Raw genomic sequence first — 12,933 nt, forward strand, 5'->3', positions numbered from 1 at the left:
TTATTTAACACTAAATAGAATTTTGGATAGGTAGAAGAGATTCCAAAAAAGAAAGAGAAGATACTAGATGATTCCATAAAGGTGTTATTCATTAGGAGTTACACCCATTGAATTGTCTTGAACCATCATTATAGTAAAGAGTAAAAAAGTTTATCTGTAGTATCTTGTGGTTGATCATAAGACTATGGAAGAGTTTGAATTTCCTTTGTTGCCACTGGGAAATTTGTAGGGTAAAAAATTATCAATTCAGATTTTCTTAGATGTCATTTAAGAAGTGTTTGGTCCTGAAATCATCAGATAAAACCCTTTCTAAATTCTAAAAAGCCAAGTACAATTCTTGTTAATGTTTGCTTCCTGTGAGTGTAGTGGCTGATCATTATTATGAGAAATTTAATAGAAGAGAAAAACCCTTGGATTCTAGTGTTATTGCGATGGGAAGGTTTTTATCCATTGTATATTGTCTTTTTACAATGCAAAAGAATATATTCGTGGAAAATGGTATTATATTCTCCAAGACTCAAATGGAAATGGCTAAGTAATATATCCTATCATATATCCATATTTCATTAATACGCAATTTTCTTTTTTCCCTCTGTAGTCAATAACGATTAGAAAATATGCTTCATTTCCCATTTTAACTTTTCAGAAACTGGTTTCCCCCAGTAACATTAACAGTAAAATCTTTAGCTGTTTCATAATAAATAAAGGGGGAAATTAAGTATTTTTGATTATTAAACTGGTAAGTATCTTTTTGCAATGTAAGCAGAGAAAAAACTTGGTAGACTTACCAGTTGTGGTCATTTGAATCCAGGATGGTGCTTACATTTGAAAGCATTTTGATTCTTGAGCTTAGTCACATTGTGTGAGACCGTGTGCCCCACTCCTCTCCTTCAGTTTTTCTCCAGCATAAGGAGAAACTAATTTTAAGTGATGGTAGTCTAAAATTGATTGATTCATGTCTTTGAACACATTTATAGTCTCCAATCCGTTCTCCATATAACTCAAATTACAGGTTTTATAAAAAGGAGTACAAACTGGAGACACTATCTGATTTATGGGGTAGATTATTTGATTTGATTTGACTATGATTATTAACGATTAAATGGTAATGGAGCTGTATTGACGATGTTGTAGGAATAAAGACATCTTATTATATCTTCTTAAGGAACTTCTAACTTTAAAATAAAGGAACAGCAGATTTCAAATAATATCAAATAACTTGATTTCCCTCTGTGCTTTTGTAGTAATTTTGATGAGGGTAGAGAAAGGACATAATGTTTACGTAAAGTATCTTTTGATTTCAACCTTGAGTATCATGTGGGACATTAGTGTTTTGAATTCCTATCCACTTATGTATTCGTGTATATTAAAGATTTCAGGCTGTGAGGAAGAAGTTTGTGACAGAATTGAAAGAACTGCGGCAAAAGGAACAAAGTCCCCATGTGGTACAAAGCATCATCAGCTTAATAATGGGAATGAAGTTTTTTCGAGTAAAAATGTATCCTGTAGAAGATTTTGAAGCATCATTTCAGTTCATGCAGGTGATATACCTTCTCCATTGTGGTGATTGGAATTAGCCTAACAGTGGTTATGCTTGCTCTTCGTGACTTAATATAAGGAAACATATGTATATTACTAAAGGAATATATATATATATATATATATATATATATATATATATATATATGGCATCGTTAGTAATTCTTCAGTTCCAGTGTTAATTGCCAGTGGTGTGAATTTACTTTCTTTTTAAATTTGAGTGTGTTTTGACTTTAGCTTTTTGGTAAAATCGCAGTATTTACAAACTTACCATGATATTAAAAATTCTTAAACCTAATATATACCTCTTTGCCCCTCCAGGAATGTGCTCAGTATTTCTTAGAAGTAAAAGATAAAGATATAAAGCATGCACTTGCTGGTTTATTTGTGGAGATTCTTATCCCTGTAGCTGCTGTAAGTATACTTTAATTTCTATATTGTCTGTTAAAAGTACCTTTTTACTGAAGAAGTTGCCACGTGAAATAGTCTTACTTTCCGGTAATGTCATAGACTGTTATGTGGGAAATTTGAATGTCGTATGGATATGGGGAAAATGGTTATTAGCCAAATGTCAGTAGAGCATTGATTAGCCTTTTAATTAAAAGAATGGGCCCAGGTCCTTAAGATTCAGAGACTGCAAGGAGGGCAGAGTATTTGCAACCCAGCCTCTAGGTAACGGCTGCCTGAAGCAGCTCAGTGCAAAATACTGCATTTACTCGCGGCTTCTGCTTCTTACAATATGGTGGCCATTTTAACAGCCTGTACTGTAACATATATCTTGGAATTTACAGGACTGTCTCGATTTTAAGTGTTCTGTAGTTGCTATTGATATTCGTCCCACCTGTCAAAATATGTATTCCAAATTATTTAGAAAATATGATTATTATAAATATATTATTTATATAACATAATTTCTAGGGCAGCAGATTTATAGAAGCCTTTCTTGACATAAAAGTAGTGTGTTATTTGAAAATAATTTTGCAGTTACTAGTAACAGCATGCTATAAATAGGATTAAGGGATTTTATAATACTTAGATGCTAGGTTTGTTTCCTGGGGTTTTTGTTTGTTTGTTTTTACCCATTTCAGTTGTTCTGTATGATATGTGATATGCAACTCACTTTCAGTATACTACATATTGCTGCATAAATGATATTCTTTTCATGTATATATATATATTATATATATCATCATTTCATTTTAAACTTGAAGTAAAATTGACATACAGTATGCATATTTAAAGTATATAATTTGACATGTGTATGCACATGGGAAACCATCACCATAATCAGGATAATGTACATATCTGTCACACCCTGGAAGTTTCCTTATTTTCCTTTTTAATCCACCCCCCCCCCCCCACTACCACTCACCTCACCTTTGGGTAGTGCAACTATTCATCTTCTTTCTGTCACTCTACATTAGTTTTGGTTTTCCTAGAATTTTATATTAATGGAGTTTTACAGTACAAAGCCATTTTTTGGCTTCTTTTACTCTGCATAATTATTTTGAGTTCCATCTATGTTGTGGAATGTATCAGTAGGTTTTTCCTTTCTCTTCGTTGCATAGTATTTCATTGCATAGACATAGACATACCACAGTATAGATAACACCACAGTTTGGTTGTGGTCATCTGTTTTGGATCCGTTTGTTCCAGTTTTGGGCTGTTACATATAAAGCCGCTGTGAACATTTATGTCCAAGTCTATGTATGGGACATATGCTTTTATTTACTTTGGGTAAATATCTAGGGATGGAATTGGTGGACCAAATGGTAGCTATATGTTTGATTGTTGAAGAAATTGTCATACAACGTTCCAAAGTTGTTGCATCGTTTTGTATTCCAAGGAGCCGGATGTGAGAGTTCTAGTTCCTCCACATCCTCACCAACACTTCTTTGGCCAGATATTTTAGTTTTAGCCATTCTGCTAGTTGTGTTGTGGTGTCTCACTGGGGTTTTAAAATTTGCATTTTCCTAATGACTAATGATTTTGAGCATCCTGTATTTGCTGTCCATATGTTTTCTTTGGCAAAATGTGTGTTGAAATCTTTTCTTATTTTTTAATATGGAGTTATTTGTATTCTGATTGAGTTTTAGAGATGTATTTTTATGTATCTTAAAAATATATTTTGGGGACACCTGGGTGGCTCATTTGGTTGAGGGTCTGACTCTTGGTTTTTGGCTCAGGTTACGATCTCCCGGTTTCGTGAGTTTGAGTCCCACAGCGGGCTCTGCACAGCTGGAGGCTCGGAGCCTGCTTAGGATTCTTTCTCTCCCGCTCTGTCTGCCCCTCCCCCACTCACCCTATCTCTGTCTCTCTCAAATAAATAAATAAACTTAAAAAAAAAAAAGGTGGACAGGGAGGGGTGCCTGGTTGGCTCCGTTGAGCGTCAGACTCTTGATATCGGCTCAGGTTTTGATCTCACGTTTCATGTGTTGGAGCCCTGCATGGGGCCTCGCTCTGACAACACAGAGATTCTCTGTGCTTGGGATTCTCTGTCTTCCTGTCTCTCTGCCTCTCCCCTGTGCTCACTTGCACTCTCTCTTTCAAAAATAAATAAACATTTTAAAAAATAAAATAAAATGAAGTTTTAAAGTCTTAGAAAAAAAAAAGAAAAGGTAGACAGGGAACTGGAAGTAAAGTGAAAGTTTTAAAATATTAATGACCGTGATTGGCATGATTTTTTTTTTTACCTGTCTTGAATATTTACTTACAGTTAAATGTTTGAGGATTTAAAAAAAAAAATTGATTCTTTTTTAATGGGTACAAACAAAAGTCATGGATAGAGCTCAGTAGGTAGTGTGAGTCAGATAGCCCCCCACCCCAGGTTTCAGCCAAGTCTGGGGTTGTTATTTTATTATTATTATTTTTTTGATAAAATAAACCTATCATTTATCAAACCGTCAGGTTTTAGTCTATTTTCATTAGTGCATGTATTTCAATTTCTTTTTCTAGAAGTGGTTTGGGTTGCTGCTTCTCTATCCCACATTGTCATTTGTGCTTCCCCCTTGTCTGAAAATCTGTTTTTGCCAGATACCTAACTGGGATTAGGTTGTATTTTTAAGGTAATTAATCAAAAGGAGCAGGTTGTAGGAGGAAAGACCCTTGACGGTCTTTGCGGTCCATGAGTATTGTGTTACCTGATTCTTCTTTTATGCCGTGTTTGTGTTTGTAGTTTGTTTGCTAAGGCAGCCCTCATAAAGTGCCTCAAACTAGGTGGCTCAAATAACAAAAATTATTGTCTCACAGTTACGGTGAGACCAAGGTGTTGGTGGGTTGATTCCTTCTGAGGGCTGTGAGGAAGCATCTGTTCTGTGCCTCTCACCTAGTTTCTGATATTTTTGGCATTCCTTGGCTTATAGAATCAGCACCTGAGCTCTGCCTTCATTTTTGCGTGGTGTTCTCCTTGTGTACGTCTTTGTCCAAATTGCCTGTTTTTTTTTAAAGGTGACCCATCATGTTGGAGTAGGGTCCCCTCACCCCAATATGACTTTATCCTAACTTAACCAATTACATCTGCAATGACCAAATGACACCTGCCTTTTCCAAATAAGGTCACATGGTGAGGTATGCTGGGTTAGGATTTCAATACCTGAATTTGGGGTGTGGGGGAGGTGACATTTCAATCCATAACACCCACTGCTGCATATAGCACTCATTCTGTCTGGAACATTCTTGCCTCTTTAATAACCTCCCTCCCCACTTTGCCTGGTTGGACTCTACTTATTCATTCATCACATGTATTGAATGCTTTCTTTGTATCAGAGCCTCTTCTGTGCATAGGCAATGCAAGAATGGTCAAGGTAGGAAAGACACCTTGCTCTTGTAGAGCTATTTCTAGTGCAGAAAACAGCTAGTAAACTAGTATGTAAAATATCTAGTAGGTGGATGGTGATAAGTACTGTGGAGAGATGTACACTAAGATAGGGGGGTAGGAATTGCTGAAGGGGTAAGGGAGTTGAAATTTTGAATACTGTGATCAGCTGAGACCACCCCCTCGAAGGAGATGGAGATGACTGAGCAGAAGCTAAAGGAACAAGGGAAAAGGCGTGCTGTATCTGAGGGAAGACTTCTTGGGCACAAGGAACCACTGTAGACTCCCTAAAGCACAAACATGCATGATCTGTTCTAGAAACAGCAAGAAAGCTAGCTGGTGCTGCTGGATCCCAGTGCAGGAAGGCAGAGTGTGGAGGACAAGGCTGGAGAGGTTACCTGGGATTTACTGCTCTGTATCAGGGAAGGGATGCTGGATTCAGCTTTGGTGTTACTTCCTTATGGAGTTTTTCTGTCGGGGCCCCTTGTGAATGTGCCCAGAGCACAGAGAATTTCCTCTTGCAGCATCTGTTGGTTGTATCACATACTCATTGCCTGTTCACTTGCTTGTGTTTTCTCAGAACAGGGACCACCTTTATCTCAGCGACTTGACAGTTGGTCATTTGGCAGTTTCTAGTACTTTAGTGAGATACTCGGTGAAGGAGTCACTAATTTCACACCTTAGAGAAAGTTCTCGTAATTTCTGTACAGTTTAATATTTGTGACCATTTTCTTTGTTTTTGTATTATCTTTTTACCTAGGCTGTTAAAAATGAAGTGAATGTTCCCTGTTTGAAAAATTTTGTGGAGATGCTTTATCAGACTACTTTTGAACTGAGCTCCAGGAAGAAGCATTCATTGGTATTGAAAAGCATTTCAAACTTTTACATATTTAATTAGGAGTTGTAGTAATTGATTGCTGAATTGAGGGGACATTGAAAAGAATTGTAAGAATTGAAATTGTAAAATTTCCAAAACGCAACATAAGGGCAAATTTTATACATTTTTCTTGCTCTTTTTAAAACATTCTGTTCTTAATTTTACTGGCTCTACATTTGATAGGTTATTCAGACTTTATTCTAGGTATTTACCTTTCTTGACAGGTGCTTTAAGTTATGCATTATACTATGTGGAAGCTTGCATATACTCCTATTAAACCATAAATTTCTTTATTTTACATTATTGCACTCAGAAGTATTAGATTACTTAGGAACCATTGTCTATCTAATGACATCATTTCTATTCAGAGATTTAACCACCCGCTCCATGTAACTTTGAAGGAGTTTGCTATAAATTTTTATGCAGCTTGGAGAAAGTGTGGAGAATTAGACAAATACTTGACCACTTAAGATAGAGATCTAATAATGAATAAACACTTATTGTGCCAGGCATTGAACTAATTACATTTGCATTGTTTTACTTTAAACCTCCCAGCCCCGTCTATCATTCTCCACTCCGTGTGTTAGCAAAGGGAGCCTTGGAGCCCTTAATTATATCCACCCTGAAGTCATGTGCCTGGCAAATAAAAAGCTGAAACTTTGATGCCAGTCTGTGCTTGATCCCAGGGCTTGTGTTCCTAACCACGGTACTCGTTGAGGGAGTGGTGGCTCTAGGGAAAAATAAAAGCATGCTCCAACTCAGGGCAATGAGACAGATCGAGGAGTTGTTCTTACAGAAAATTTGCCCCTTATCATTTTTTGTTACGTTACTTTAGGAGACCGTACTTCTTAAGACAAATGGGAAAACTGCCTTTGTTTCTGAGGATATGATTTACAAATCTGTGCTTTCTCATGAAAAATGTTAATTCTCTTTTCCCTATCTCCTATAGGCTCTTTATCCACTAATTACCTGCCTTTTATGTGTCAGTCAGAAACAGTTTTTTTTAAATAACTGGCATATTTTCCTACAGAACTGTTTGTCACATTTAAAGGTAAGACATAATCACATTTCTGACCTGTAGATACTGACTGTAGTGTATTCATTTGTGCATATATATTGAACAGTATGTAATAAAACCCTCATTATTACTGGTGCATTAGAAGAGTAATACTTTATCACATTGCTTTTCTTAAATGTACTTTATTCTTTCTGTGGGGAATCACATATTGACATGAATCAACTTTTGATTGAAAATTTAGTTTGTCTTAATGCAAAATTGTACATTTTTAACAGCTGTTTGTTTATATTATCTTAGATCTAACAATATTTGTGCTAAAAACATGCCTTTAGAGTTACAGAGTGTTAATCTTATAGAATCCTCCGGATATTATTTTGTGTTTCATTTTGAGAAAATTCAGTCATGTTGGCTCAAGTCTGAAAATGAAAAAAGCCTTGATAATGAAATGTCACTAAAAGCACATTTGATGAAAGTGTGCCAGCCAAACCTAAGAGTGTGATATTGGATCCACAGGGATACAGAATCTCCTGAAATGATTCTGACTTGAACCAAGGGATAGTTGTTACTAACACTATTTGGCACGCCCACGTCCGGTCTCTCTTTAGTGTTGTAAACAAGACTGTGAGATAGAAGGATCTTTATCTTCCCAGGATACTCTGCTAGCAGGATCTAACAGGATTCGCTTTTCTTCTGTGGATAGGAGCTCAGTTAATGTCTGACACAGGACATGGGAATATTCTTCACCTGCATGTCATGGAAATGCTTGATTTGAACACTGTTTTAATAACTAGATGAGTACATTTGAATATTTGCTTACAAGTTCTAGAAGCATGACAGACATGGCATCTTATTTCCTGTCATTCCTCTAAGTTAGGATAATACTGGAAACCTTATACTTTGAAGACAATGAAAGCGAGGCACAGATAGATTAAATGACTTTTCTCTGACTCTATAGCTCAGTGTGGTATTTGAGAAATAGTGGTATTTGACTTCTCATTCCCACTTTGAGAATGATCCACTGGAAACATTATCCTATATATCTTTTCCGTGACTTTATACATCATTTCCAAAAGTGCCTTGATTACTTAAAAAGGTATACAGAAAATAAAAGTCTTTGAGAAACATTTTTGGCTCTTTTTCTCCTAGATACTCATTGATATTATTCATATTTGGATGAGACTTGATATACTCTCTTTCTTATTTATGAAAATTCCCAGGACCCAATCAAGCTTATTAAACTCTTTATGTCATGCAACCAGAAAATAAGCTTTATTTAATTAATTACATTATACTGTTTTCTGTCCTCATTTTGATGATTCATACCGATACAGGTACTAAAAGGGGGAATTGATAATTTTCTGGGTAGTATGATTTTCCATACTTTCAATAAAATATTTTCAGACTCGCATTTAAGTGTTTTCTGAAAGGTTGCTTTGTTTCATGACAATCCATACTTTTCTGTTGCTTGTTGGAATTGTTGTATATATATATATGTTTCCACCTAACATATTTGCAATTCTTTCGCAGCACCTTAACTTTTATTTTTTGTCTTAAGGCTTTCATTTGAAATGCTGTTTTCTTTGAACCCTTACCTCCTGTTAAATATCTCTGGCATATTGTCCATTTTAATTAATGGCAATGTCGCTCTGCCAGGCTCAAGGAGATAAGAGCCACCTTAGCATGAATATTTGGAATATAGTTGTCTTGGCCATTAACCCTTAACTTACATTAAGGCTCTATTCAGCAGAAATTTTACGAATTGGCTCCTGTTTATTAAGTTTTAGATACTGTGGCTACACTGCAGAGTTGAGGTAAGGCATGGAGTATTCAGTAAAAAACCTTATGCTAGTTATCTATAGATATAATTGATTTGCTATATATATATATATATATATATATATATATATATATATATACACATAGCTATATATATATATATATATATATATATATACACACACACACACACACACACACACACATACACACACACACACACACACACACACACACACACAGGAAAAACTGGTTCAAGATAAAGGCCTAAACTGATTCTGTTTTGAGATGCAAGAAACCTCATGATTTCAAAAAAATCCGTAACAAGTTTTCACTTACTAGACCTATTACTTCTTAAAGCTGATTCTTATTAATACTTCTATATACTAGATGCTTAAATACAATCTCTCATTTAATTCTTACTGTAAGTGAGGCTGAAAGAAGATAAATAAGTAACCCACGGTCAGGGGGCCAAAAAGTGGTAGAGATAGGTTTGCGTCTAGATCTCTTCTGCTCCATAATGTTTGCTCTTTGAGATCCACCTGCTATCTGTTAATGGACTATAAGGAGTTTTGCTGTACTAGATATTTTCAGACAATATCTGGCTGTCATTCTGGGATATTAAAAAAGGCATTATTCTCCAGAGTCATAAGAATAAATAGAATCTTTAATACTGTACACTTTTTAAAAAGTTACCATATCAGTATTTGAAGGTGGTGACCACGGAACATGGGCTTTCGCCCCATCGCCCCATAAATAGCATGAGAAAACATCCATTTGAATTCACAGAAGATGTCACATCTGTCATTTTTGTCCTTAAACAGAATTTGGTAGTTTTCCTATTTCCCTATCTTTTTATCAGTCGAGGTTATTATGTGAAAAGTGATTGTAAGGAAGGTTTCTGAAGAATAATTAGAGGGGGTGTGGGGGGGAAATAATAAGAGTAGTGGAGTTCAGATAAAAATAATTTGAAGGTTGTTTTCTATAGCGCATGCTTATTTTCTTCTAAAAATTCAAACTTGCTAGAACTCGAGAGCAGTGCTTTGAGAGGAAAATTTAGGTAATTAATAATTTAAATATTTTCTCTTAGTTTAAGGATTATATAGATGTATCCCAAGTTATAGGATTTTTTTTTTTTCCTTTAGTGTTTCTGGCCACTGTCTTGGAAATTTCAAATTTCTTCTAAATAGAGGCCTTGGTGAAGAGCTGTCTTGTTTTGTGCTTATTTTCATCTAACATGCATGTGCTGTGTCTCATGTTTATGTTTGCTGTCTCACATTGCTTTATTTAGATGCCATCTAACAACAGTATCAGAAAACAAATAGAAACACTCCAGGTGAGTTGTGTTGATGTTACAAAGTAAAATATTGCTTTATCTCCTTTAAGTGTGGCTTTTTTTTTTTTTTCTTTACCCATTGTTGCATTGCATGTCTAATGTATTTATTCCAGCCCACTTCTCCTCTTGTAAAAGAAGACTAGCACACAGCAGGGACACTGTACATGTTTAATATTAATGTCATCCCAAGAAGATGAATTTACGAGCCACAAGTGATCATGAATGTTGATTCTTAACCAAAATCCTCCATTTTAAAATATCCTGTTTAATTTGTTGTTTAAGTAACATTACATTAGTGACACTGTTATAGACGAAATTAAAAAAAAAAAAAAAACATTTTCCGATGCAATTAAGGAGACAGCTTAGATTTTAAGTATGATTTTTGATGCATGACTTTTTAAAACGTGTCTCCTGTTGGTTTGGATTTTAAGCAAAATATTTTGGATTTGGTTCATGGTAGAAAAAAGGGAAAGATACATTAAAATGATTGCGGCCAAAGAACATACTGGACATATCAAATGTTTATTGGATTCTAATGTATGTAACAATCTGCTTATTCGTATTATACCAAAATGGTAACTGGGGAATTATCTACTCTTTGGTTAAGGCTCAGATCATTTTAGGATGTTTTTATTATTCAGACATGTTTGACAGCATTTCAGTGGCTGAATACACAATAATTGATGTATCATTTTTCATCTTAGTTTTGGCTTTGTTCAGTGTAGAATAAGTCTGCTTTGTAAACATAGGAGTCCATCTTGGAAAGTTTGAAAATCAAGTTTTTTTCATTCTAGATATCTCAGCCCTTCACGTAAAATAATCCAAAATACTTTATTAACCATTTATATGAAGACATTTTTATGTGGAATTGGACTTAAGTATTTTTAATATATAACATGTATTAATTTGTATCAGTTGTATTTTGAAAATATAATTTAATGTGAAAATACTATTTAGAATGTACATCAAACTAATTGAACATTTTTTGATACCTGATATCTTGCATTTAAATGACAGAAACAAAAGTTACGTGATAGAAAAGAAAGTACTATAAAAAGCTTGGTTGTTACGAGTAACCTGCACACATTACTTACTACTTTATATGTTACCTTAGTTACATTAGTAATTAGTAACTACTTGGGGAGTGTATTTGAAATTTGGAATCATTATGATTTGGCAATAGAAGTAGGGACTGATGTTGAGACACTGACCAGCAGAATAATTGGTATTCCATTCTTAATTATATCAATTCTTCACACAGATGTGCAAAATTCTATTTTCTGATCGCTGTTTCTTTTACTTGTCATTTGTTATCTTTTTGTATTGCTTTTACTCATACATAGTTGTCCATTTTTCTATTTCTCAAGAAAAAGTAAAATAGAATGGCTAAATTACTTAGAATTTTAAAACCCTGTTTTGTTTGTTGCTGTATATAAAATACTCAACAATAAGAAATCCCCCAAACTAAATTAAATGAATGCTGATTTATGACAGTCAGTGTATCCTATAACCAATCAACATACACAAAGAATTTCTCCTAATAAAGTTGACCATGAGGTACATTTTCAAAATTCAGCATTAAATCTCATTACATGACCGGTCATCTGAGAACCTTACTTTTTATAATAAGTGGTATGAAGAAAAAGTTTGCTGATCAAGTTGTGATTGAAATGAAATAATTTTCTCATTCAAAATGATAATAATTTAAGTAATGTCTAAGTAAAATTTAAAGGTATAACAACATTTATGGAGCATTTAACATGTGCCAGCAGTGTTCCGAGTGTTTTTCACACAAAAACTTCCTTAATGTGTGAGGTAGGTACCATTTTATCTCCATTTTTAAAGGTGAGGAAATTGTGGTACCAAGCGGTATAAAAGTGCCCCAAAGATGAGGTGTGGCCAGTCATTCCTGACTTCAGAGTCCTTGCTCTTCCGTAGTCCCTCTTGTAAGGATAATCACTCAGCAATAGTTTGCGTTGTTTCATAAATGCAAGTACCCATAATAACCTTTGGTGGCCTAAGTTTTAACTAAGTTTGGACTGCAGTGAATTGCTCCAAAGATAAGGAATCCTTCTATCATGATGTCAATATTGTGTGAACTGTTTACTGCCAAGTAGGTTGATGTGTGTATAAGATAGGAGTTCTTTCAAGTATGAATATCCTTCTGATATTTTTACTAAAGGAATGGCTCGGAATTACCTCTCAGCTTTCTGTACTTACTATATACCGAACGTATATTTATATTTACATATTTAAACCTGCTTTAGATTGAATACAGAGAGGAGTGGGATAAGGGCTTTTAGTTGTTGGCAGAGACTGTATTTAATCTTAAATGATTGCAAGTAGTTTAATAACTTTATTTTTTATTCTCTCTTGTTTTTGAACAGAATAAAGATCCTAAAATGTCTCGAGTTGCACTGGAATCTTTGTATAGATTGTTGTGGGTTTATGTAATTAGAATAAAATGTGAAAGCAACACTGTAACTCAGAGGTGAGTGCCTTTGCATTAAAATGGATTTTATAAAGATCTTGGTAAAAAAATCATACTGATGACATTATAGTTAACATTTTAT

The 12,933-nt window shown here is 34.6% G+C and overlaps 1 protein-coding gene across 8 annotated transcripts in view; it reads left to right on the forward strand.

Annotated features, from left to right (window-relative positions):
* FRYL (FRY like transcription coactivator) overlaps positions 1-12,933 on the forward strand; it is a 307,431-nt gene that overhangs the window by 186,821 nt on the left and 107,677 nt on the right. For 6 of the 8 annotated variants that reach the window (XR_007151586.1, XM_047856238.1, XM_047856241.1 and 3 more), the window contains 6 exons: positions 1,373-1,541; positions 1,861-1,953; positions 6,114-6,212; positions 7,180-7,281; positions 10,316-10,360; positions 12,748-12,851. Coding sequence is in view for 7 of the 8 variants with exons in the window: in XM_047856238.1 (XP_047712194.1) it covers positions 1,373-1,541; positions 1,861-1,953; positions 6,114-6,212; positions 7,180-7,281; positions 10,316-10,360; positions 12,748-12,851 (612 nt within the window). In the remaining variant the exon portion in view is untranslated. The remainder of the gene's footprint in view (positions 1-1,372; positions 1,542-1,860; positions 1,954-6,113; positions 6,213-7,179; positions 7,282-10,315; positions 10,361-12,747; positions 12,852-12,933) is intronic. The other 2 variants (XM_047856242.1, XM_047856243.1) reach the window with 1 other exon arrangement.

The sequence above is a fragment of the Prionailurus viverrinus genome, chromosome B1, assembly GCF_022837055.1.
Source record: "Prionailurus viverrinus isolate Anna chromosome B1, UM_Priviv_1.0, whole genome shotgun sequence".
Lineage (NCBI taxonomy): Eukaryota > Metazoa > Chordata > Mammalia > Carnivora > Felidae > Prionailurus > Prionailurus viverrinus.